This window comes from Orcinus orca, chromosome 8 (assembly GCF_937001465.1).
Source record: "Orcinus orca chromosome 8, mOrcOrc1.1, whole genome shotgun sequence".
NCBI classification, from domain to species: domain Eukaryota; kingdom Metazoa; phylum Chordata; class Mammalia; order Artiodactyla; family Delphinidae; genus Orcinus; species Orcinus orca.
The window spans coordinates 82,934,343-82,961,486 of NC_064566.1; the positions used below are offsets into that span (position 1 = coordinate 82,934,343).

General features: G+C 36.1%; 1 protein-coding gene across 2 annotated transcripts in view; it reads right to left on the reverse strand.

Annotated features, from left to right (window-relative positions):
• Window positions 1-5,734: 5,734 nt before the first annotated feature.
• KBTBD3 (kelch repeat and BTB domain containing 3) overlaps window positions 5,735-27,144 on the reverse strand; it is a 55,820-nt gene continuing 34,410 nt past the window's right edge. The window contains exons 2-4 of one of the 2 annotated variants that reach the window (XM_049714100.1): window positions 21,251-21,395; window positions 17,624-17,868; window positions 5,735-13,483 (exon numbers count right to left, since the gene is read on the reverse strand). In XM_049714100.1, coding sequence (XP_049570057.1) covers window positions 11,881-13,483; window positions 17,624-17,856 — 1,836 coding nt within the window. In that variant the 5' untranslated portion in view covers window positions 17,857-17,868; window positions 21,251-21,395 and the 3' untranslated portion in view covers window positions 5,735-11,880. The remainder of the gene's footprint in view (window positions 13,484-17,623; window positions 17,869-21,250; window positions 21,396-27,144) is intronic. The other variant, XM_004284009.4, reaches the window with a different exon arrangement.

Sequence of the window (27,144 nt, forward strand, 5' to 3'; positions counted from 1 at the left end):
AGTCCAGATTCTGACCTGTGAGTACTTCCTAGAGAGAACTCAGAATTGGATTTGATATGTTGGTAGATTGTTAGAAATGACACGCAATAAATCATACCTCTTTGTTTCTGTACCCTTTACAATATGTCTTTGCTATGTGCTATGGAGTCTATTTCCCACCTCTTAAATCTGTGTTGTTTTGTGAATTGCCCTGACCAATAGAATATAGAAGTGGTGTCTGGGACGTCTGAGCCCATGTCTTGAGGCTCTGTAGCTATGCTGTCATAGCTAGGTTAGAGAGAAGCCAGGTACCACAGAAAGAAGTTCAGGCTATCCTGCTGGAGCCACATGGAGAGAAAGGCCCTAGAGCAGTGCTTTCTAACAGAAATTTCTGCTATGATGGAAATACTCTATATTGTCCAATGTGGCATCCACTAGCCACACATAACTACTGAGTACTTGAAGTGTGACTTGTTATTCAGAAACTACATTTTTAATTTTAAAACATTTTGATTAATATAATTTTTGATGTAAATAGCCACATGTGGATAGTGCTTACCATATTAGACAGTGCAGCCCTAGAGGAAAGAGACTACACAAAGAGAGAAGCCCCAGGGAAGAGAACTGAGCTGTCCCATTGACTGCTAGCACAAAGGTACCAGATGTGTGAGGCCTCCATCCCTATGTGAATTTATCCAGCCCATGTAGAACAAAGATAAGATGCCCCTTCTGAGCCCTGTCCAAATTCCTGACCTATAGAATCATTGAGCAATAGGATTGTTTAAGCCATTAGATTTGAGGTAGTTTGTTATGTAGCAATAGGTAACTGATATAGACATGGTGGCAAAAAAGTCCTGCCATCCTATGAGGACCTGTCTGGGGTAGCCAGCTGGCCTTTTTTTTTTTTTTTTTTTTTTGCGGTACGCGGGCCTCTCACTGCTGTGGCCTCTCCCATTGCAGAGCACAGGATCCGGACGCGCAGGCTCAGCGGCCACGGCTCACAGGCCCAGCCACTCCGCGGCATGTGGGATCTTCCCGGACCGGGGCACAAACCCGTGTCCCCTGCATCGGCAGGCGGACTCTCAACCACTGCGCCACCAGGGAAGCCCCAGCTGGCCTTTTTTATGTGACACCTTAATGCCATGTGCTTTTCCATTCAAACTATGACACTGTTATTCTGCAGAAGTGTGGACTGCACCTAGGCCCAGCTAAATAAATTGAGGCACTCAAAGTAGAAAGAACCATTTTCATTTATTAAGCATTAGGGTCTTCATGTGCAAGCTTCTCACCCCTGTTCAGAGAGATCTCTATGATACAACGGAAGTTTATAACAAGGAAATCTGGGCCCCAGCCACTGGATTTGAGTGTCTATTCTTTGGACTCAACAAAACTTGTAAGTCCAGACCCCTCTTACTTCCCATAATATATCCTTCTGCCTTTTTTCCCCCACTCAAAGACATAGATTGTCATAATTCCTGGCCATATGTAAGTGTAGCCCACTTAAGGCTAGAGATGTTGGCTGAGCAGAACAGGGTTGAGGAATGACAACTTACAGCAGCTGCTGATCGAACTCTTCTTATACAATCACTAGTTTCTATCCTTCAGCCCTCCCCTTACTACTGAGGTCCTGACTGCATTTTATCATCAGTATTCCTGGTCACATGGAATTTATACTACTTGCCTCTGCTTTCGTTTACTCCCCTGATGCTGCATTAATTACATTTGCAAGATCGAGGTGGACTCAAATTATTAATGAGAGGGATCATTATACATAAGTGCAATTTTTCATGACTGACCATCCTCATTTTGTATTTCTAAATATCAATAAGCTGACCTCTGCACATTTTCTTAAGTCTGTGTTATTTCGGTGAGGGGGAAACTGAATGCTTGGGGAACTGGTGAGAAATGGTAATCTTAATTTACCAGGTGAAAAAATATTAAAATAGTACTCTGCATGATATATGAGAGTCTGTCAACATGACATGTTACATAGGGCTGAATACATATACCAGGGTGGGAAACGAATGAGAAAAAACTTTTTGAATTGTGTTCAAAGATTTATACATTCTTCTACATTTCAGTTTGTGAAAATAAAACATTGAATAGATTTGAAATTCCTTGTAGACTTCTAAGAGCTCTCACCCATTTTATGACTGCTTTAGGTTCCGTAATCTGGTTGTCTGACCCTCTGCTCATGTGTATACAGGAGATCTGGGCTTCATTCTCCATCTGGCATCAGCCACAGGAGCCACTGTTGAACTTGAGAGATGTGGGCCAAGGAGAAAAAGGGAATTCTCATCTGGGCAGAGCAGATGTGGAAGCCAAAGAACTTACTAAGGCACAAGGCCCTGAAAGAGAGAGTGGAAAACAAAAATGGGGCCAAACTGAAAGTGTTTGTTATCAATAGAGATCAGGCAAAACAAATCTGGAGGGACTTGCAGAAGCAGCAGAATACTTAGTGAGTCCAAGGAGAATAGGGAACACATCTGATTTTCTTGCTATTGTACCCTCAAGCCTAGTATACTGATGACACACATTAGGAACTCAAGAAATGGTTGTTAAATGAATAAATTAATAAATGAGATACCCATGGTTGAGCCTAAGAGGGAATGGTTAGGGCCAAGTCAAAGCTAAACTGTGTATTAGGCAAAGTTTTACTTTGTCCCATCAATTCCCTCTGCCAAGGTAGATTTGGGTACTTTTCAGATTTAAAATTTTATCTCTAATTGTAGAATGTAAGGCTGTGGTAGCATGTTGGAGAGTTAGGGGAAGATGGCTTCTGCTGAAATCAAACATGAAAAAAGAGAGGAGACAAAAGACATTTATCGAACATCTCCTATTGCCAAGCATGTCACCTGCATTATTTGATCTAATTCTCACAACAACATTTTGTGGGAGGTACAACTATTATCTCAATTTTGCCAATAAAAAACCTGGGGGCACAGAATGTTTAAGTAACTTGCTCAAGCTTATACAGCTTTTAAACCACTCTGGTGGATCTGAGATATAAACCCAGACCTGCCTGACTTGAGAGCTGGGCTCTCAATCTCTACCCCAGTATGTTTCCAGGCCTGCTTACTGATAAGAATATTTTGCAGTGCTTGTTAAAAATATTAGTTCCTAGGACCCGAATCTATTAGACTTACTAACTGAAAATCCCTACGAGTAAGGTCCTGGATTCGGTATTTTTAACAGACTCCCAGATGTGTTTTTCGAAGCAAGTTTAAGCAATACTGCCTGACACATATATTCCTGGGTAGACATCCCATAAAAATAATTATTGGTTAGAGCTTCAATACTTCATTTATCAAGGGAAGAAATTTAGATGCTTTGAACTACCGAATAATTCTCTTTGTGAAAATTCCTAGAAACAAGAGTGCTCATTAATTTGTGCTTGTAAGAGAAGTGTGAATTGTATTTAAATGGAAGAATATTGTGGTATATTTTATTCCTTCAGGAATAGATACAAGGTGAATACTATTTGTAAAAGAAAAAATTTACTGATTTGTTGAAAGTTTGTTTAAAAAAGAGCTATAGCTTGAATTCCAATTAATGTTTCATAGCATAAAAGTGTGGTTAATCTCTAAAAGGAAAAAATTAAGCTAATTGGATTTTTAAATCTGAAAAGGCCCCAGAGAAAGGCTTTTCTTGCTTGAAAATTTTAAACTAATTTTGCACCATATGTTTTGGTCAAGGTTAGGTAAAGGTAAATAACTTCCCATGGAAGATTCACTAATGACTACTAGAGCAAAATCAGTTTAAACAAGCCCTGAACTTGGAAGAAATGCAAAAATATTTATCAGGTCCAGTGATATCTAACACTGTAAATACTAGGATGATCTGTTCAATATTTATGCTTAAATTCTATTTTAAGATAGGTCCCACAAATTTCTTAAGTTTTTCATGAATTTTAAGTTTGCTATCTTGGGATTAGTTTCATTAAGCTTTATAGAAGTCTTTAGAATTGCAAAATTTAATAAGTGCAAAAAAACTTTATCCTGGAAACATGGGTTTTATAAACATAAATAAAAATAATTAAAATAACCTGAAGTTTGATTAATTAATGTTCATTAGGTAGATTGGTTTAGTGCCACATTGCCTAAAAATTCGATATTTTATAGTTTCAGAAACCTCAAAACACTTTATAAACATTATTTTGAAACTCCATATTCATAGTGAAAAGAATAATTACTTTTTAGGATTATTATTTTCTTTGAAAAATACACATATAAATCTATTAAAATCTGTATATTGGCTAAATTGCTACAAATAGTTTGTGGCCTCTTCCGTTGTGGAGCACAGCCTCCGGACGCACAGGCTCAGTGGCCATGGCTCACGGTCCTAGCCGTTCCGTGGCATGTGGGATCTTCCCGGACCGGGGCACGAACCTATGTCCCCTGCATCGGTAGGCAGACTCTCAACCACTGCGCCACCAGGGAAGCCCTACAAATAGTTTTTGACAAAACATATTTGTAACATACTGTAACTGCATAAGAGCCTGTAGCACTATATTAACTCTTAGTTACTTAGTGGTTGGAAAGGGGACAAACTGCTAGTTTAAATGGGTTTTGCAACTTATTTTCTGTGAATATGGAGATTAAATTTTGTCATTAAGGGGCTTTTCTCCTGTAGTGGAGAGAAAGGGACAAATTCAGGCAGTTCAGAATTTAGGGAAAGAACTTCAAATGCCAATGCATCAGACCGAGATTATTAACATTTCTGTTTAATTGACTTGAGAGGAAAGCTAGCAAGTGTTAAAATGTTCACCAAGAGAGGAGACTTCTCCTTTGAGGGGAGCATCCCCAACAACCTGGTAACAGGTAAATTCCCTACAATATCCTTACATTTTAAATTAACTTTGTTAAAGGCTTCTGTCTAGGGGGATTAAAGAGAAGGTGATGAGTCAATATTTGATGGCAAAGTAAACTACAGAAATCTGAAGCACATGGAGAATTGGAGGTAATAAAGGTTAAGTCTGGAGCAATAAGGTGGGACCAAGGATTTGCTAAGAGAGCCTAAGAAATTCAGAGAAAGTAACTAGGTTTATGCAAGCATGTGGGATAGGGACAGTTGATTTTTTTAATGATTGGGTTTTCAAAGATGAACTCTGTTTCAACCTGAGCAGTAGTCCAGAAGAGGACTTGGGCTCCAAGGTTGTTTAGTAAATCACAACTCATTGCATGGGAAAACCAGAAACATGATAGCAAGTGGGCCTGTCCAGAAAGAGGAAAAATTATACGAACTGGAATTAAGAGAGCAAATGTCCAACGTAAACATTTTAAAAGTCTTTTTATGGTACGGCTTAGTCTCTCAGACTCTGGACCCCTTCACTAGCTTCCCCTGAGCATTTGGACACATGAGGTAGGAACAAGGCTTATACCCTGGCAGCTGGCTGATTCTTGTGAGGCTGATGTCCAGTGAAGCAGGGTTGGACAGTGCCTGACCCTGTACCTTCAGCTAGCTTCTACTGCTTTCATTTGTGGCTCATGGACATTTAGTCTGTTCTTTGTTAGTTCAGTCAGAACCTCGGGGTCTCTCCCCACCTATGACTCATTTGAGATCTAGCTGTATTCTATTTGTTCAGACCAGGATGTCCACCTTGAAGTCTATGTTGCTGGATATGTCATCATAGCTACAGAGCCCCTTCTGACAGTAACCCGCCACCACCACTACTCTCTCAGGAATTCTGAGACTCATTAGAGCTACTCAGAGCATCTGGGGAAGGGGGTGGCAAGAAAATGAAAGCTTTAGCATCCACCTTTTTCTACCTTTTTTATTTCTAATAACAATAAATACAAACAGAATATATATATTCTTTTCTGAGATACACTTTAATACATTAATAATTATTTTATATAATTGAAATGTTTTACTACATGTTAATATGGTTAACATGGACCTGCAAAAATGCTGATTTTATGTCTCACAGCATATGGCAAAAGCCCATATTCTACTAACAGGAAATGAAGTAAATCACTTAAGTATGCAATGTAAGTAGCTTTGAACAGTCTCCCCAAGTGGGAAAAAAGTCACTAGAGCTATTATGCTCTTGTAGGAGAAATGGGTGTTGCATGTTTACTAATGAAACTTTCAGTCATTGTCTTATCTATTATTGCATTTGGAAGGAAACACAGAATTAAATATTATAATTAAAATTCAGAGAATAATCTCAAGCACTAAAAAATTAAGGAAATAAATTATTTTAAAGTATAATTTCACTTTCAAGAACCAAATATACATATACTATACGACTATACAACCAACTATACATGTTCTCCAAATGAGGGCAATGTGCTGTGTAATGCAATTTCATTCTCAAATAAAAAATACTTCATTATTAACTTTTCCATATACTAACAAAAATTAATATACAACATATACTAACAAAAAGTTGTATAAATTACCTAGCCCAGACTTTGAACATGAGCAAGATATCAAATACTACAAAAAGAATTAACACATACATTAGTAGATAACTAAAGTACAATGTGAAGAATTCTTAAATGTAAAATCCTAATGTAAATTAATTTCTTTTGTACATGAAAATAAATTGCAAAATGTACATTTATATCGAATCCATTCAATAACAATATAACTATAATAAATTTTGCTTCATATATTGGCTTAATAGAATGTTAGTTTATTAAATGCCTTATTATATGCAAGCACTGTGCTAATTGCTAGGTCCAGAAATGATAAATATATGTCCCTATTCCTAAGAGTTTCCAATTAAGTAAGGAAGTCAGACATGTAAAGAAATATTTACACCACAATGTGATACTCAGAGAATGTACTCGGAGTTATTCCAGCAACCTTGTTACCCTTGGAACCAATAGCATAATTTGTTGAGCTAGTTAGATATGACTGAGAGTGTTGTCAAAGTTAATGAGATGAATAAAGCTAACTGACCTATAGAGTTATTTAATAATGGCATTGTTTTATGGAATTATCATGCTCTATCCAACTGAACAATCAGCACAGATGAATCTCCAAACTTAGATTGTTATCATAATGTTTTTTTCATTTGTGAGCAAATTGTTTTTATTCATTTGTGAGCAAATTGTCCCTTCATTAACTACGAAGGATGTGACTGCTTTGGTTTCTATTTTTTGTATACTTTTTAGGGTCTCTTTTAGAAACGCTTTTAAAATTCTGAAAACCATATCCAATGACAAATGATCAAAAGACACTAAAATTTGGCTTTAGAATTCTCTCTCAGAAAGTATATGTTTGTGATTATGTTGACAGGGGGTAGAAGGAGAGAGATACAGCAAGGCTCTAGCCGATATTGGATTTATAAGAGCTAGAGAACTGGTTAAGGGAATGAGATGATTGCATTATCAAGAGATTCTGCAATGCTGGTTATGCTCAACACACCAAAAAAGCAATAGAGCTAGGATAGATTCTCTGAGGCAACTGTACAAGGTGAAGGCATGTAATCCTGGCCATTGTGGCAAGTTTTAAAGTGTTAAGCATTTGAACAAGAAGGAAAGTGAGGACTTGATTTTAGAGGAATGGAAGACATGCTGTTTCCAATACTTGGAGACAGCAACCTAGGACCAGGGATTGAAAGTTATTACAGGTAGGCAGAGTTGCTTTCAATGGTAGGAAGAACTTTCTAACAGAACTGTTCAAAAATGGAGGTAGTGAGCTCTTTACCCTGAAAGAACTGAATTAGATTTTGAAAAAAAAATCATCTGTCAAGGGTATTTTAGAATTTAGAGGGGCTTTCTATACAAGGTTGGAAACTGTATTAGATTCTAAGGTTATTTTCAAGTTTGAATATGAATCTATGATTTAGAAAAGTTATCTTTTGATTAGTGTGTAATATCATACTGTGATTAAATTCCCTATTTATAGATTAAATTTGATTAAGCATCATAGTGCCATCAAATATAATTTATAAACATATATAGATTTTTAAGATGTAAAGATATTCTTTCAAATCACATAATCTTTAATTAGAATCATTACCTTTAGCTATATACCTCCATTTGCAGTGAAATAAGAACAATTCAGGAGAAATTTAGGTACTGGTCTTTCAGCTTCTATTCACTATAAAACAAATGTGCACTTACAGTAGACAGAAGGAAAAATCCCTATTAGCAGCTCACTATAAATGTCAGCACCCTTTACAGACTTCTTCCTGAGTGATTAAAAAAAAAGAACAAGTTTCCTTCAACAAGAATGCTCCTAAAATGATGTAATTTTAAGATTCATGTCTTATTGAAATCTTGAGTATGCAGAATCATTGAAATCAAGTTACTCAGAATGCCTAAACGCTAAATAAACTGAAGGAGGAAGAAATTCGTCAAGAGTCAGAAAACTATTAAGATCAAAATGTGTAAATAGAATGTAGAAATCTTTGGTTGTATACTCCTGTGTAGGAATTTATTTGGGCTAATCATCTATCTGCCATATGCCACAGTCTTTGATAACTAGTCTTATTCTAAATATGGCTTTATAAAGTGGAGTAAAATTGTTTCTTATGTTGAACAGAAATCTCCTTCCTTATAAATTTCAGCTTTTGTTTTTAGGTTGCTCTCAAGAGCTGCCCATTGGAAGACATTTTTGAGTCTTAACACATTTAATTCTAGACATACGAGTTTCCAAACATTGGATCCAATTAAACTGAGAATGATGATCTAAAAGTAATATCATGTATTCAACAATATGTTTAATCATTACATTTATTGCTTCCAAATCTCAAAAGGTAAACAGATGTCTCCCTCTATACTTGACTCTGATTTTCAAATCATATGCCTTGAGCTAGGTACCCTGTACATGTATTCAATTGCTCTTCTTGGTATCTGGGAAAAATTGAATCATGTTACAGGATGTGGTTGCTCTCAAATAATATTCTAGCTTTCAAGGGTAACATATAATGAATACTGCTGTGATAAAGACCTCTTTCCCTCCCCACACCAGAGTTGAGTGTTATGGGAATGCAGTAAATTTTGATTAGGCAAATATTCTTCATACTGCTTAGTCTCACAGGCAATAGATGAACAAAAGGTGCTCCACATTGTAAATCAAGTTTGAAGATTGCTCTAAAAATGTTCATTAACTTTGATCTCGTATAAATGTTGAATTTAACCTTTTTTATATTTAATAGTGACACATACCTACTTTCAATTTTAGAAGACATTACAATATTGGAAATTTTTTGCATGCATAAGCCGAATGTAGTGGACCCAGACAAATGATAAAGGATTTAGAAATGTTAATTAGAATTTTTCCACAAGAATGAAAGCAATCTGGATAATGAGCATAATTATTTTGTATCTTACACTGCAGCACTGGCTGAAGGATAATGAAAGGGAAGCAGACTTTAAAGAAAAAAAAAAAAAAAGACTAAGGGAAGAAGTCATAAAGGGATATTATTTCCTAACCTTACAGACAGGAAAGACGGCTCCTTCTTGGTACTGAGAATAGACTTGAGAGAGCACTGAGATTTGCATGTCAGAAATCCAGAATGGAGGGTAAGGCCAGAATAATATATATGGTTCTTAGTGAAGCTGCAGTGATTGGCAAGATCGGAAAGATATCAATAATACCAGTTCAGTCACTGACAATGTGTGTATGTGATTCAGTTCCTTGAGGATTTTGAACACCCAGAACCATTTTCAACAACCATTTGATAGATCAAATGAAACTGTTACCTTTACCAGATGATGCAAAATTAGAGAGAACAAGATCAATTATTAACAGAGCCAAGCCCAGCACAGATTGCTATGGTGCCAAGGAAAAAGAACAGTAAGTAAAGGAAGAGTTTGGGGTTTTATGACAAGACAGACTACTTTTCTTGCAGTTATAACTGATGAAGAGCACTCAGGTACAGATGTAAAGGGATGGCAATAAGTGAAAGTGATTAACAAGTAACCTGCAGCAATTGTAGAAACTAAAGCAGAAAGCCTTGTGCGTTAGAAAGTGTATTAAATCAAATACAGAGGGAGTCACCTAGGCCTTGATAACAAGGATATTTCTAGTAACATCAGAAATCAATGGCCAATGACAAGAATGGTAGAAATCAAGATAAAATTAATGAAACAAGATCAGGAATGGATTCTATTTTGCTTTAGTTCTCCCTTTCTGGAAATATTTGTTTATATATGCTTAAGTTAACAATTTAGTCCCCACTGTGTTATGGTCTTTCTCAAATAACTTGTTTCCAGAATGCCACGTAACACGTAAAAGAAAGCCTCCATTGAATTTTCTTTTTTTCTTACACACACAATACACACACAGAGGAAAGGGCAGAGCCAACTAAGGTAGGAAACCACCAATTCTACAGAATACTTTTTATGCAACTGTCATCTGATTACAGACAATCCCTGATTTTGGACTTGCACGATAATTCAGTCTAATATTCTGTTCTATTTTAAAAAATATATTTGAAACTTATGATTGCAAAAATTTATATAGTAAAATAAAAGGACCTTCATTTAAGTATATTTCCACTTCTAAAGAATATGTACATTTACAACAGATTAACATTTACTACAGTGTGTGGGAAACTACATTTGATTCCACAGAAATACAACCTGCACATTACCTGAGATATAAGTCAGGTATCTTAAAACCTAAAATACCTATATCTGTAAAACTGATAAAGAAACATATCCTCTTACAAGGCAGAATCATCTTAGCTGAAAACAAGGATGAGTAACACTCTTTCATTGTTTGGGTTAAAGATGATTAAACATCTAACAAGACGCAAGTTTCAAATACTACTATCAATACCAAAAGCCTAGTCATATTTTTAAATTTAGAAAATAATTCACTGTGAATAATTTACTGAAGTAGTAAACATACACAGCACTTTACAGCTGGTATATATCATCACAGAAAACTGATATGGTACTAATTTAAACGCTGAAATTTCTTATTGTAACTCAAATTTGTACATGTAAAAGTTTAAGAAATGCCAACAATAGTGGTCCACTTATCTAGAGGTCAGATTTTCTACATCCTCACTTACATTGGAAACTGGCAATGATACAGAAAAAGTATTTTAGGACTACGATCCCAGAAACCAAGAACTTCACTAAATGGGTTACATGTCAAGATAAACTCAGGTCAGGTATAACTTAGAACTGATTATTTAAATCAAAAATGTTAATTTACTGAGCTTGAGCCAGAAAATAAGGTATAATACTGCTAAAAACTGAAACCAACTAACACTGAAAACTAATAGAATCAGCAAATTTTAAGACATTTCAGTAACTGCCAATGGCATTAGGGCAATACAGCACAGTACATTATGCTCTTAACGAAGAGTCGAATCATGAAAAGAGTTAAACCATGTTTAGTGTACAGTTTAGAAGGCTGGGGAAATACACTGCATTTCAGAAAATGTTCTGACTAAAAAATGGTGAAAGAAAAGAAAGGGCTTAAAAGCAGCTAACCAGTGATCAGAAAAAATAGGAATTCGACAACTCTTATACCTGTAGTAACAAGATAGGATTCTCGACTCTAATTTATTTTTCACTTCATATAATACAGTGTAAATAAATAATTTTTACCTAGAGAGATTTCTCCCATCTTAACTGTACAATTCTGTGAAGTTTGATTTGTTTTTAACTAGTGTTTCATGGATAAAGTACTTTAAAAATCAAAACATCAAAGCCTGAATTTTATTTACATATGAAAATAGTAATATTCTAGACTCTCCAAGATTAAATTAAATACAATATAATTTTTGGTAAAATTTATTTTGTATTTTAAGTTTCTGGGAACTGCTAATTCATATATGGTATACATTCATAGTAATTCTCTCATAGAAGGTGCATTTTATGTTATTAAGCTGTAAAGACGGTTTTACCAATAATTAAGGTTAATAAATTTACTGCAGGTTTCTAAAACTGCAATAGTTTTAGAATATCTAATCACACACTACTTTTAGAAATGATTAGAAAACCATGGGTCCCTGTATTTATTAAACTGAATCACCTGGCAGTAAAATTCAGTTAAGGCTCTTGGCATTGGTGAAACTTCTTCCCACTCAGACCTGCTGCTGTGGTAGACCTGCACTTCATCTGTGATTTCATCTGGTGCATAATCACCACCTAATATATAAATTTTATCTTCAATTCCAACTGCACCTGCGTTGAAGCCTGCACATTCAAAAGACCCTTCACCCTTCCAAACACAAGTATCTGGACAAAAACTATAAACCTTATAAGTGGAAAGGTCACATATATACAGTGTGCAGTTTACTGGGACAGCTTTAATTAGTGTTGCATGAAAAAACTGCCCAAACTCTGCTACTAGTTCAGACCACTGATCAGTTGTAGCATTGTATTTAAAAAAGCAATCAAGTGATGGGTTAAAAGCATCTGTAATCTCTACCTCTGATCCAAGAACATAAATTACATTTTGGCATGCACTTGCTTCAGGATAGTATATGCCCCTGGGTAATGGGCTAACAGATATCCATTCTTTGGAAAGAGGGTTGTAAGATTCAACATCTAAGAGACTTCTAATGTCCTGGGATCCTCTAGTCTTTCCACCTATGACAAATAATCTGTTGAGAGCCATAACTGATGTATGCATGGTTCTTGGTGTTTTCATAGTTGATACCAGGAAAAAATCATTTTTGACCGGACAGTAGCACCAGGTTTGATCAGTGGCATCATGATATGACTCTGCAATATGAAGCCGAACTGTTCTACAACACGGCCCTTTGCAACCGCCTGTCAAGAATATTTTCTCCCCATAACTAGACAGACTAGATCCTGGCAAATCAATCAGGTGTGATTGTGGCAGTATCTTCCATGAATCACTTTTAATATTATAGCAAAATGTATATTGATCTTCTCCATTTTCCTCAGTTTTGTGAACAAATATGTATTTTTCAGTTGTGGATGGTCGAGCATCAGGGAAAAGTCCACCAGAACCTTGCACACACTTAATTGCATCTATGATTATGTCAAAACAGTTTGTGCTTTTGAGTAAACACTCTTCATTGAGTAAACAATCTTGAAGTGTCTCCTCAGATAACTGATATAATCTTACTTTTTTAATCAAATAAGGCAGATGCTTTTGCCTTGATTCTAAGTTATGTTTAGTCCAACTAAGGACAACTTTCAGTACAGTTTCTTCTTCAGGAACATTTAATTCATCTGATTCCAGACATTTTTGCAGTACTCCAAAATTCATCTCTAAGAAATCACTGGATTTAAATAATAAAGAAAAGTGATGTTGTACAAAGTATAAAGCATGATCAAACAAACGGGCAGAACCATAGCTATCTGATATAGATAATAATTGTAAACAATTCACAAGATTAATACTTTTTATTAAAAAGTCACTGCAAGCTTTGGACAAGAAGGAAACTTGAAGAAATGATGACAACTGGAAGAACATTTCCACATTATCATCTGTTATCTTTGTTTTTCCAGTATAGGCATAATCAAGAAATGCTTTTACTGCTTTGGAGGACAAATTAGTAATGGTAACACTTCCACCATCTCTTTCTTTCATGTTTACTTCAAACATAGCCCTGCAAAAATGAAGAACACAGGAGAACAAATAAACAGGAATATTTTATTCCACGATAATTTTCAATATTACCTTAAACAGGTTTCCTTTACTCTTAGGTTGATGTAAAATACATTTACAAAATATATTTTTAAAGCATCCTAATAAATTAATTTAATATCTATAATAGTTAGAGACCATATGATTTATCTGTAAAATATACGTATTACATAACTCCCATATTGCAAAATATACACATTATAGCTGACCCACAGCAATGGATCCAAAGGCTACAAAAAGATTCAAATTTTGCATCTGATTCGATGTTCTTATATATTATTCATAAAATTAGGGTAAAATCTCTCTAATGGCTGAATTTATTTACTTATGGGTTAATTTAGTATCAACTCTGCAGGTGATAACTAAAATTACTTAAAATATATAAAAGCTTCTGGGTTTAGGATTTAAAAGTCTTTTTCAAAATAATTTTCAATTTGGCAGCAGTGAAATATGTAAAAGATGGAATACAGTGAGATATCAGATGTTTCCAATGACTCTGTCTGTGTGGGGAAATCCACCAAATAAGATAAACTTGAATACATGTCTAAAAACACATTTCATACAGCACTTTAGAAAAAAGGGAATATGATTTTATGAAACTAAACAACAGTGTACCACACCAAACTAAAAAGGCTAAAAATAAGTTTTTTGTAGAAATAGCCACTGAGAGATGGAGACGGGTCTCCAGATCTGAATAATTAGACCAGCTTGAAAGTTCTTCATAATAAGTTCTAATTTATCCCCATCTGGTAAAGCTGATAGACTCTAAGGAAATAGGAAATTTTTTGGCTCAGTTTAAGCAAAAATATAAATTATTCGGAAATATTTAGGCAGGAGACTAAGATATATTTTACATTTGGCTTTGGTAAGATCAATATTGCTGTCCATCCTTATATTAATTTCATATCCAGAGTTATTCATTTTTACACTTTAAACAAACCCATTATGATGGTTTTCAGTAGAACTGCAAATAAAGATAAAGAGGAAAGAGCTACAACAAAGAACTAAAGACTGCCAGTTGAACATTCATTAAGACTAAAGATCATCTGATTTTGGTCCTGGTTTAATACTGGTTTGTATTTGTTCCAGTACTGTCCAGGACACCTTTGTGAGTAGTGCTCAGGCGCCCAAGTACTCTGGGGGAAAACCAAACTTCATTATTAAAGTCTACTATAGAGAGTAGCTAAAGTTACTACAGCACAAGTGTCCAACTGAAAAATATGAGGAGCCTTCCAAATACAGAATACTCCTTAGGAAAAGGATGCTAACGCCCCTTTCTACTAGGAGTATTCAATACTTTTTAACACAATAACGAATAAATAGAGTTACAAAAATTTATACATGTTACACATTATGCAGGATATTTCAATAATGTATATCAACTTAGAAACATTAACCTGTGGTTATAATTAGATTATTAAGATATCTATAGTCAGTTTAGGGTAATAATAAGAGCATGGCCTCTAGAACAGGACTGCCTGGGTGGGTATCTAGCCTATACCACTTATTAACTGTGTGACCTTGGGGAGGTTAACAACTTGATTGTGCTTCAAATTCTTCATCTGAAAATGGGGATACTAGTAGTACCTATTTCACTGAGCTGTGAGAGAAATAACTAAGTTAATTGATGCAAACTATTATTAATATCATTTTAAGAAAAAAGTTTTCTAAAATTGTATGTATTTCTAATTTACCACCAACTTCCACATTTTCTTTGAGAAAACACAAGTAATATATTTCTGTATTTCATCCTACTCATCTTTAAAGTATCCAGTTAACTTCTATCTCAAATTTACCATGTTATCATAAAGTGTTTACACAATACGTGTGATTCCTTTTGAATCTTGTCTCCAGTGACTTTACACTCAATCATAATTTTAATTTTCCAAAAATATTTTAAAGGGCATTTACCATGCACTATGTAATTTTCTATTTTAATTTTATATACCCCAATATTTCTGTGAGTTTATATCCCAATACTCCAGTGAGTTTGATCATAACACAAAATTATGAATTAGTGGCCTTATCATACAAGAGTGTAAATAATGCAGACTATCTACATTTGTACATATTTTTATGTGAACTATATACTCATTTAGTAAAACACTATATATAATAAAGGATCTAGGTCATTATAAAACTGTCATTTGTTTTACTTCAAAACAGATGCGAATTTTGAAAAACATGTTGTTTTAACAATCATTTTTAAAAATTGAAAGTAGATCCCTAAAAAGCTAGGAGTAGGCTGAACAAAGTACTATGGACAAATATATGTGCAAATACATTTAATTAATAAATAACTTCAACATAAAGAGTAGAGGACTGCCAGTTCAAATGCTTATATGAATTTCTTACTTTGTTAACATGAAAACATTATGGAGAAATAAGACTGTGTGTTCATACCAAATTATTTCCATTTTTTGGCTAGGTTTGGAAATAATAATAATTGCAGCTAACATTAATTAAATGTAGTGGGCACTGACATAATCATTAATATACATTATTTTGGGCTTCCCTGGTGGCGCAGTGGTTGAGAGTCCGCCTGCCGATGCAGGGGACACGGGTTCGTGCCCCGCTCCGGGAGGATCCCACATGCCGCGGAGCGGTTAGGCCCGCGGGCCGTGGCCACTGGGCCTGCGCATCCGGAGCCTGTGCTCCGCAGCGGGAGAGGTCACAACAATGAGAAGCCCACATACCGCAAAAAATATATATATACACAATATTTCATTCAACACTCATTATGAGTTAGGTCCTATTTTTATTATCTTAAATTTTTACAAATAAGGAAACTGAAGCCTGAAGAGGTTGTGTAACTTACCTAAGGTCACAAGCCTAGTAAGTGGTGGAGCTGGGATTTAGATTTAGGGCATGTGCATTAAGAGGCCAAGTACTTAACCATTATACTGTACAGCTTCCTCTGATGAAGAGGTGATATGAAAGATAAGGGAGCAAGAAAGTTACTTGGAAGAAAAAGTGGATTAGAAGAGAGGTGGGAAGAAACTAGCGGAACCTGAGAGTGGGAGAACATAAGAACAGTTAGGGCCCCAGTAGAGTCTGAAGAAGAATAACTTGGGATACATGAGAGAAGAAATGAAAAGAATACATGAAGACATATAGTCTAGTTAGGCAACAGGCTAGTAAAAGTTGTAGCCCCCCTTGTCCCCAGTAAACTGTGATGCAGCACTGAGCCACTGCTCCCAAATTCAAAGCAGGAAACCCTACAGAAACAGGTGTTTTGTTAAGAGATTTAACCCCTGCTTACTTAGAATAAAAATTGTTTCTAAAACTGAACATAATGCAAAATACTGCAATTAGGATTTGAGTTTATTGCAGTATGACTAGGAGGGCTGAAGGTCAAGATGTCAGCAAGAGAGGTTTGTCTGTCTGATGAATAGGCCTCACAGGTATTACCTTGATACAGTTACCCCAGTACTAAGGTCATGACCCTTAATCACTGTTAAGAATCAGAAACCCACTGTCATCACAGTGGATTCTTACAGTGTCATGACTAGGATATTCCTTGTAGGACGATCTACATGGGGAACCAAATTATATTCAGAATTAGAATCAGAAAAAGTTGGGTGCTCTCCAGAAATGGTTCTGGAAGTATTTTTGCCTACTGTAGGACTATCTTGGCTAAAGTGAAGAGAAATTCTCTGCATTAGAGTCCCTCTCTCCTGGACAATCCATGGGATATAATACATGACTGAAATGTATTTTCTTCTCAGACTCCTCATTTTCTTTGAACTTGGCTTCCATTTTTGCTCAATCTGTCCTTTCCTCTTTTCCCAAATTATACAGTGCAGGGATCCCCCAAACAAAACTGACCCCAGATCAAAACAATATTTTTCCAGAACAATTCAAGGGACTAATGTTCCACAGAACTTCCCAATCCTAGCCTGGGAACACTTGAACTTTAAAAAAGGTACTCTTATATTTTCATATTCAAAAATCATTAGTTAATCTAGGTTCTAATTATTTTTTTTTAAGTATTAAAGATTACTGTTTCATGTTCTGTGGGGGGAAATTGAGTACAGCCATAAAAAATAACTTAATTAGTGGTATCATAAAATCTGAGGGATAAACAGACAAGGTAAAGTACCTGAAAAAGTCACTGCATGCTGCTAACACACAACGATGACATGGGATTATTTCATCTTTCACGATTATTTTGAAATCATAAAAGACATTTTGTTCTCGAAAATTCTGTAGTATACTTAAGATTTTCTGTCCATGATCTTCTGACACGAGGAAGTTGTTTTTCTTCTCAGATGGAATTCCATTACATGAGCCTTGTTGATTGAAATCATATGAATTATCCATAGCCACTTCCATCTGTTCTTAGAACTGGAATGAAAAAAACAAATCACTGATGTAACAGAGTCCTAATGAAATTTTCAGATCCAAAATTTGCCCTCTTAGTGTCAATCACAAAAAAATGCTCACTAAGAACAATCATAATAGTAAATCGTGTCCTAAACACTTGTTTTCCTGACATTTAGCAATAAATTCCTTTTAAATTTTTATAAATATTGAGCTCACTGGAATAAAAAGTACATTATTAAGGGATAAAGTTCAAGGCTATATAACTGTGTTAAATAGCACAATTTATAAGTTGTATAAATAACTTATATAGGATCTGAGTATATGACTAGTCTGTTATATGTAAGAGGTATTGCTTATATAGCAGGTATCATTTGAATATTTACCCAACACATCCCTCTCCCTCCCATCCATTTTCTTCTGGTAGCAAAGTAGAGATTAAAATGTTAATATTGAAGCATAGGTATATGTCTTCTGGGATTAGACTTTTAAAAGACAATTGATCGGGGCTTCCCTGGTGGCGCAGTGGTTGACAGTCTGCCTGCAGATGCAGGGGACGCGGGCTCGTGTCCCGGTCTGGGAAGATCCCACATGCCGTGGAGCGGCTGGGGCCGTGAGCCATGGCCGCTGAGCCTGCGCGTCCGGAGCCTGTGCTCTGCAACGGGAGAGGCCACAACAGTGAGAAGCCCGCATACCGCAAAAAAAAAAAAAAAAAAAAAGACAACTGATTGAAAAAGATCAGGGTATTAGATTGTATTAACTGGTTATGGCCTTTACTAGGGAAGTAAAAGGCAAACATTGGTCCAACTTGGCCTATCTGAAAGCAGGAAAGCCTTTTAAATATGAGGTCAAAAAGCCAAGATACTTGAAGGCCAGATAATTGTGACTTTCCCAAACTGCTAATTTAGTTCTAAGCATAAAAGTTTATACCACAAAAAGCAAGAAAGTAGAAAACAGAAAGAAAAGAAGATTGGGATCTAGGGGAGCCAGAAAAATAGGAAGCCTTGATTCCTTAGCATACTTCTGTTCTGGTTATTTATTGCCTTGCAAATCACCCCAAAACTGAGTGGCTTAAGACAACAATTTATTATCTCTCATGGTTCTGCAGGTTTAGATGGAACTTCTTGCTTGTGAGTTTTCATTGAGTCAGGTGGCAGCTCTGGCTGAAGTCACCTGAAGGCCTGATTGGGTTAGAGGTCCAATACAGTTTCTTCATTCACATTTCCTTCAAATGGGATGGATGGCTAGAACAGATAGGGCTTTCTCTCCCTCTCTTGATATACTCTCTCCATGTGACTAGCTTAATACTTCCTCATAGCATGGCAGTCTCAGGGTAGTTGGACTTTTTACATGGTGGCTGTGTTCTCCCAGAGGAGGTGTTTCAAGCCCAGGTGGAAGCCAGATACTGGAGAAGTAGTCTGAATGGTCCTGCAGCATCAGTCAAAGCTTCATTCTAGGACTGAGACAATCTACCACTGTGTTGTCCAAAATAGTAACTGCGAATGAGATATCATCTCACACCAGTCAGAATGGCCATCATCAAAAAATCTAGAAACAATAAATGCTGGAGAGGGTGTGGAGAAAAGGGAACCCTCTTACACTGTTGGTGGGAATGTAAATTGATACAGCCACTGTGGAGAACAGTATGGAGGTTCCTTAAAAAACTACAAATAGAACTACCATATGACCCAGCAATCCCACTACTGGGCATATACCCTGAGAAAACCATAATTCAAAAAGAGTCATGTACCAAAATGTTCATTGCAGCTCTTTTTACAATAGCCCAGAGATGGAAACAACCTAAGTGTCCATCATCGGATGAATGGATAAAGAAGATGTGGCACATATATACAATGGAATATTACTCAGCCATAAAAAGAAACGAAATTGAGCTATTTGTAATGAGGTGGATAGACCTAGAGTCTGTCATACAGAGTGAAGTAAGTCAGAAAGAGAGAGAAAAATACCGTATGCTAACACATATATATGGAATTTAAGGAAAAAAATGTCATGAAAAACCTAGGGGTGAAACAGGAATAAAGACACAGACTTACTAGAGAATGGACTTGAGGCTATGGGGAGGGGGAAGGGTAAATGGTGACAAAGCGAGAGAGAGGCATGGACATATATACACTACCAAACGTAAGGTAGATAGCTAGTGGGAAGCAGCCGCATAGCACAGGGATATTGGCTCGGTGCTTTGTGACAGCCTGGAGGGGTGGGATAGGGAGGGTGGGAGGGAGGGAGACGCAAGCGGGAAGAGATATGGGAACATATATAAAAAAACAAAACAAAACAAAACAAAACAAAAAAACAGAATAGTAACTGTGAGCCATGTATACCTATTTACATTTAAATTACTTTAAATTAAATAAAAATTAGAAATTTAGTTCCTTGGTTGGTCTAGCCATATTTTAAGCGGTCAGTAGCCATATGTAATATGATGGTTACTTTTATGTGTCAACTTGCTGGGCCACAGGGTACCCAGACACTTGGCTAAACATTATTTCTAGGTGTGTCTGTGATGGTTTTTTTGGATGAGCTTAACATTTGAATCAGTAGACTGAGGAAAGCAGATTGTTTTCCTTAATGTGAGTGGGACTCATTGAATCCACTGAAGGCCTGAATAGAACAAAAGGCCCAGTAAGATAGAATTCTTTCTCTCTGCCACTGTCTTTGAGATGGAATATCAGACTTCTGCCTTTGGACTAAAATTTGGATTGCAACTTTATTATTGGCTTTCCTGGACCAGTTTTCCGACTGCGGATCTTAGGACTGCTTAGCTTCCATAATAACATAAGCCAACTCCACACAGTAAATCAATCTCCCTATCTATCTATCTATCTATCTATCTATCTCTCCTTCCAATTGGCTCTGTTTCTCTGGAGAATGCTAATACATGTGGCTAATGGCTATTATATCGTATACCACAAACATAGAATATTTTCATTATCACAGAAAGTTACTGACTAGCTGATGTACTATATGAAGAATAATGTGCCTGTATAAGAGTGTGTGCATGCACACGCAGGGGCCATTAATAGGATGTAATTCACAGTAGTATTGGAAAAATAAGTTACCTGCAGTAATTTTGTGAGCAGTGTTCTGAGTAACTGTAAGTAAACAGACATATTAAGAATGAGAGTGGGTGTCGTGGAGGGAAAAAAGGTAATGAGAGGCTTGGGAGCATTTGTGAAGAAAAGTAAGGCAGAAAACAGTTGTATTAGAGTTCTTTAGAGAAACAGAACCAATGAACCAGTAGGCTATATATTTGGCTATAAGCCTATTTGTTATATATATAACTACTGGTATATGTGTGATGTGTGTGTGGTGTGTGTGTATGTATGTATATGTGTGCATATATAAATATATTATATATGTATATACATATAAATAATTGGCTCACAAAATTATGGAGGTCCCAAGATACGTGGCTGGCAAGTCAAAGACTCAGAACAACCAACGATGTAGTTTCAGTCTGAATCCAAAGGCCTGAGAACCAGGACAGCTGATGGTATAAGTTCTAGTCTGAAAGCTGGCAGGCTGGAGACCTAGGAAGAGATGATTTTTCAGTTCAAGTCCAAAGGCAGGAAATGATAATGTTCCAGCTCCAGCAGTCAGGTAGGTGAAGTTTCTTCTTACTCAGCCTTTTTGTTCTCTTCAGGTCTTCAATTGATTGGATAAGACCCACCCACATTAGAGTGGGCAATAATTTACTCAGTCTATCTACTCAAATGTTAATCTCATCCAGAAACAGCCTCACAGACACACCCACAAAAATGTTTGACCAAATGTCTGGGCACCCTGTGGCCTAGTCATCACAACAGTGCAAATCTTACGTAAGAATGTTAATAACATCTGATCTAGGATGAAAAGAATATTCTAAGTTAGAGTGGGGTACAAAGATAATCATCACAACAGTGCAAATCTTTACTTAAGAATGTTGAGGGAATTCCCTGGTGCTCCAGTGGTTAGGACTCTGTACTTTCACTGCTGGGGCCTGGGTTTGATTCCTGGTAGGGGAACTAAGATCCTGCAAGATGTGTGGCACGGCCAAACAAAACAACAACAACAACAACAAAAGAATGTTGATAACATCTGACCTAGGATGAAAAGGAATATCCCAGTAATTCCTCACCTCACAAGGCATACTTCTTAAGTCACCTGTAAAACTGTTTATAAAATTACATGTTTTTCCTCCTTTTCTAATAACTATAAAATCATATATCTTCCCAGGGGTATGATGTAATATGAAACAGAAGAAGGAGTAGGGCTTTAGAAGAGGATAAGACTTGAGTTCCAATGCTGGCTCAGCAATATACTTGTGATACATTTGAGGCAAGTAACTTCTGATCTTTGATTCTCATTTTCTTCATTTGTAAAATAAGGATAAACTTTACCTATCTAGTTGTGTTATTGAGAAGATTAAAAATAATAAATAGTTTAGCATTTACTATGTGCTAAATAAATGAAAGTTAGTACTTATTTTCTATTAGAAAGTTAACATAAAAGCCAAAGAAATCATTTAAATGACATTAATCAAAATGTTTACATTTAAAAGGTGGTAGGGGGAGGGACAGCAGAAACAGTTCTCTAATAATTCCTAGGGCTTAAGAGGAAAGCTGAACATAAGAGCTATCATTGCAAAGTAGTTTTATATGGAGTATCAGGATCAATGAAAAGAAGAGACAACTGGTGGAGACTTGAGCCAGCCTCCTCTTTCTGACTCCATAATGATAGAAAGGAATACTTAAAGGGACTAGCCAGGGAGTATTTATACTACACAAGGGGTAGTATAACAGAGCAGGTAACCAGCGTGATATACACTAGATAGACATGAGTTAGTGCTGTGAAAAGGATCAAAGCATCTTCTCAACAACACAATGAGGCCAGGGTGTTACTCCTGGTCTATTTCTCAAGTCTAGCAATGGGCTACAGCATCAATAATCTGTAACAGCAATATAGGGTCTCTCCATGGCCTGCCTCAAAGAATCACAGAATTGGTTGAAAGACTCAGTCCTTATCACCTACACACCCATTGGAACTGCTCCGAATTCTCATCCATTTAAAGATACGTATTTAAATCCTTCTTTATTAGAGGAAGTTAGATACTGAAGATGGAAAAATAAATTTATCTCCTATAAGCTTAGATTCGTCTGGGTTTTTAAAAGTTCCCTCAAAGTTTAGGATTATAGGTGTTGACAAGGATTTTTGATCCACAGGGGACAATCTACAGCAGAAATTACTACCCTGACTTCCAAGCCGTCTAATCAGGGAGAGATGAAGGAAACGATTTGGGTAGATACTGAATACTTGTTTCATAATACTTTCATTCTGTATGTGATTGATTACGTATGTGTGTGTATACATAAAATTTTTTTCTACAACTTAATTTTAAAATACATTCTTATTGGACATTTAAGGGTACCTCTACTTTCCAATTCTTTAATGTGGTCATAATTACCACTGGAAACTACCAAAATTTAAGTAATATCATGTTGGTTTTCCCCCGCCATAACTCTATTATTTTTCTATTTCTCATCTAGATGAACGGCCACTACACTTCCCAAGCTAGACACTTGGAAGCCGTCTTTCACCAACCATATACATCCATTTTAAAACCACTTCTCTTCATCCCTACTGCTATTCTTTTAGTTTAAGCTCTCATCATTCTCACTTGAATTGCCCCAACAGCCTTAACACTGATCTTTCTTATTCTATAAACTTTTATTTAAAATCTTCTGGGTTTCAAACCTGTGCATACATTTGGGAATATAAAGATAAATGAGGCACAGAATCCCTGCTCTTACAGGTTTATAGGCTAGTGGGGAAAGAAATAAGTAAACTGTATAAGGGTCATAATAGAGATATGAGCAGTGTTATGGAAGCATAGAGGAAGGACAACCTTCAGACTTGCTTTCAGGGGTGGAAAGGACAAAATAGAGAGGGGAGGAGGAGGATTGAGGAAGCCATCCTGATGAGTACAGTACTTGAGCTGTTAAAAAAAAAAAAAGAAAAAAAAGGAAAATGGTTACCAAAGGTGAGAAAGACATTTCCAAGAGAAAAAATTAATTTATAAATGCAAAGGCATGGATAAGAGTTATTACGGCCCCTTTGGAGAAATACAAAGTTGAGGACAGGGGATAGGGTAAAAAAAGCTTAAGTAGTAAATAGGGAATGGCTCATGCAAAGTCTTACATACCATGCAAGGGGGCTTGGGTTTCATTCTATAGGTAATGAGGAATATTTAGAAAACTTTTAAGGAGTGGCATTATACCACTGGATTTACATTTTAGAAATATCATTCTGCTAAGAATATAGCAGTGAGTAACAAAGATGTGGCTCCTATCCTCATGGAGCTTACTATCTAATGGGACAGATATGCATGTTCACTGGCACTGGTAATGAGAATATCAACTTTAAAAAATCCAAACACTTTTTCTTAATGAAAAACAAATTTAATTTTGTTAAGCCACTGAGATGTAGCTATTACAACAAATAGGATTATCTTAATTGATGAATATTAATTTTAATCCCAGCAACTCAATAAACACATTTATTAATCTAAATATTTATCTGTTGATTCTCTCGTGTTTTCTGCATAAAAATTACATATTTGTAAATACTACGGTTGCTTTTCTTTCCTATTTTTTACCAATTTTATTTCTTTTTTTGTACTACAGTAGTAGCTAAGACCTCCTGTACAACGTTGAATAAAAGCAACATGGTTTGCAATACGTTTAAATATCACTGTATGTGTATATATAATTTATACCTAATTATTTATACCAAGTTATAATACATACATAAATAATTTGGACCTTGGATTAAGTCAGTTACTGAGGCTCATAGTTCACAGATAAGAAGTGAAACCAACGATAAATGTACATTGTAATTTTTATTTCTATAACTAGTAATGTAAGTAAAATGGCTTTATTTGAAATTTTCAAGTATCAACTAATACATCAGCATTACACACAGGTATTCACTTTTGTAAAGTGGTTAAAAGTTAAAGCCCTCCATGTTTACTCTATGTAGAATGGTCAAGCAGAGAAGCTGAAATGTCCTATTTTGTCAATTTGGCTTGAGTGAATTTCTACATGGAGACTTTACTTAATCAACGATTATAAGCACAATCAAAGAGAAAGGGCGTGTTAGTTTCTGCTTTATAACAAAGTGAATCAGTTGGAACAGTTCTCAGACCTTTCTGAGATGCTCTTCCCAGGTTATAATCCTCAAATTTGGCTCAAATAAAATTTTGCATTTCTTTCTTAAAAAAAAAAAAAAGAGAAAGGGCACTGGAAAATATATGAAAGGGGAAGAGGGATCTGATCCACAAGATAACTAAAGCCATTGAAATTAATAAAAATCAATCAAGGAAAGTAAGTAGAATTAGCAGAGAAGAGGGCCAAGGATGGAACACCAAGGATAACTAATCTTAAGGGATAGACAATTTAAGTTGAAAAATTATTTATGCAGCATCTGCTACATACCAGGTGATGGTCTACACAAACTGAAAATATAATGGAAAATACAATCTGTAGTAGATACAGGTGAAAAAGTTCTACAGCTGAGAAAAAACTCACAAAGAACAGGAAGAGAAATGCAAGAAAATTAGGAAAGATGGTGGAAGCCAAAGGAAGAGAATTTCAAGAATGAAGCAGTTCCCATATTATCAAAAGCTGAGAGAGATTAGGTAAGGTAAGGACTGAAGTCACCGATGATTTGAGGGTGGGGTGGGGAGAGGCCAGATTACAGTCGTTTTAAGAGGGAATAATGAACAAATTTGTATAAATTTTTCTTTTAAGTTCAGTGAGGTTGGGACTAGAGGTGCAATTCTAAGAAATATTGTTTTGCTTTAGATGGGAGAAATTTGAGCATGTTAATACACTGACAAAAAAGGGGAGATATGGAGGGAAATTTTTGATAATGATTACAACAATCTAAATTAAGCACTTACATCCCTATCAAAGCGAATCATTTTGGACCTTTAAGGCAACAAATCAGAGAACAATACTATATGGCAAAACTTTCATTTCTGTTAACAGGTAAACACTGATAAGCAAATGAATGGTTAGAGACTCAATTTTCATAGTTTATCTGTGATATAACAAACCTGAAAATATTAGAATTTATAAGTAATTTATACAGCTATTTCATTCAATGCTCATAATCCTTTAAGATTAGTATTAATAATGACTTTTTCAAAATGGGAAATTGAGGCTGAGATTAAACAATAAGGTGTAAGACACAAAACTAACAGAAACATGCTTGTTTCACTCAAAGTCCATGCTCTTTTCAATACTATTCTGACCCTGGATTTTAATATCAAATGAAAGCTCAGAAAGTAATTTTAGTGCTCAAAAGATCCAACCATAAATGTACTGGTCAAAACTTACCATGACAATTTAAGATCATTCTGAATAAGAAAGACATATATGACAAAAATAAGAGCTAACATTTATAGAGCCAGTACCATGTGTTAGGTACTGGGCCATGGGTCTCACACAGCATTTAATTTAATTCTTATAAATATTACTCCTATAAAAAATGAGACCTCTGCTTTAGTAAAGTAGAGTAGACATACTTTTCCCTGTATCTCCTGCTAAGCACAACTAAAAACCCTGGACATATATAAAAATATATCTCACAAACATACAGAGCCTGTGAGAAGTGGAGAGAAACAGGCAGGCTGGCTAGTGAACTTCAGACCCAAGGAACAAGACAGTGATGAGTTCCTTGGGTTTTATTTTTGCCTAATATATCATAGATAGTGAAGAAGCTGACAACACTGAACACCAATGGGCACACACATAAAGAGATCCAAGAAAAACATGATCTCTTTAGGCAAAGGACCAGGAAAAAGAGCAACCTAGCAAGACAAAAGTTTTGACAAACACCACAAAAAAACTGGGGCTCTATACCACCAATGTCAGCAAAAGTGGAATGGAGAGCCAAGAATTCCACCCTTGCCAGACTGTAATGAGGTGCCTCAGCTCTCCTCCTCCCATTCCCCCAAAGGAATGCTGTTGGTGAAGGCTGAGTGGGGAGTCAGGACATTAATCATTTCTGGGTGGTAACAAGTGGCCACCAACAACCCCCCCAATCAGTGGCAATCATGTGGCATGTGGGGAGCCTTCTACCCCCACCTGGCAGTAACATGGCATTCCACCCCCTCCTGGCTGGAGTAGAGTCAGAGGCCAAGTAAAGAATCAGGACTTCCACTACCGATTAGCAGCAACAAGGCCATCCCCAATGATGTCACTGGAGACCACGTGAGGAGCAATAACAAGGTGCCTC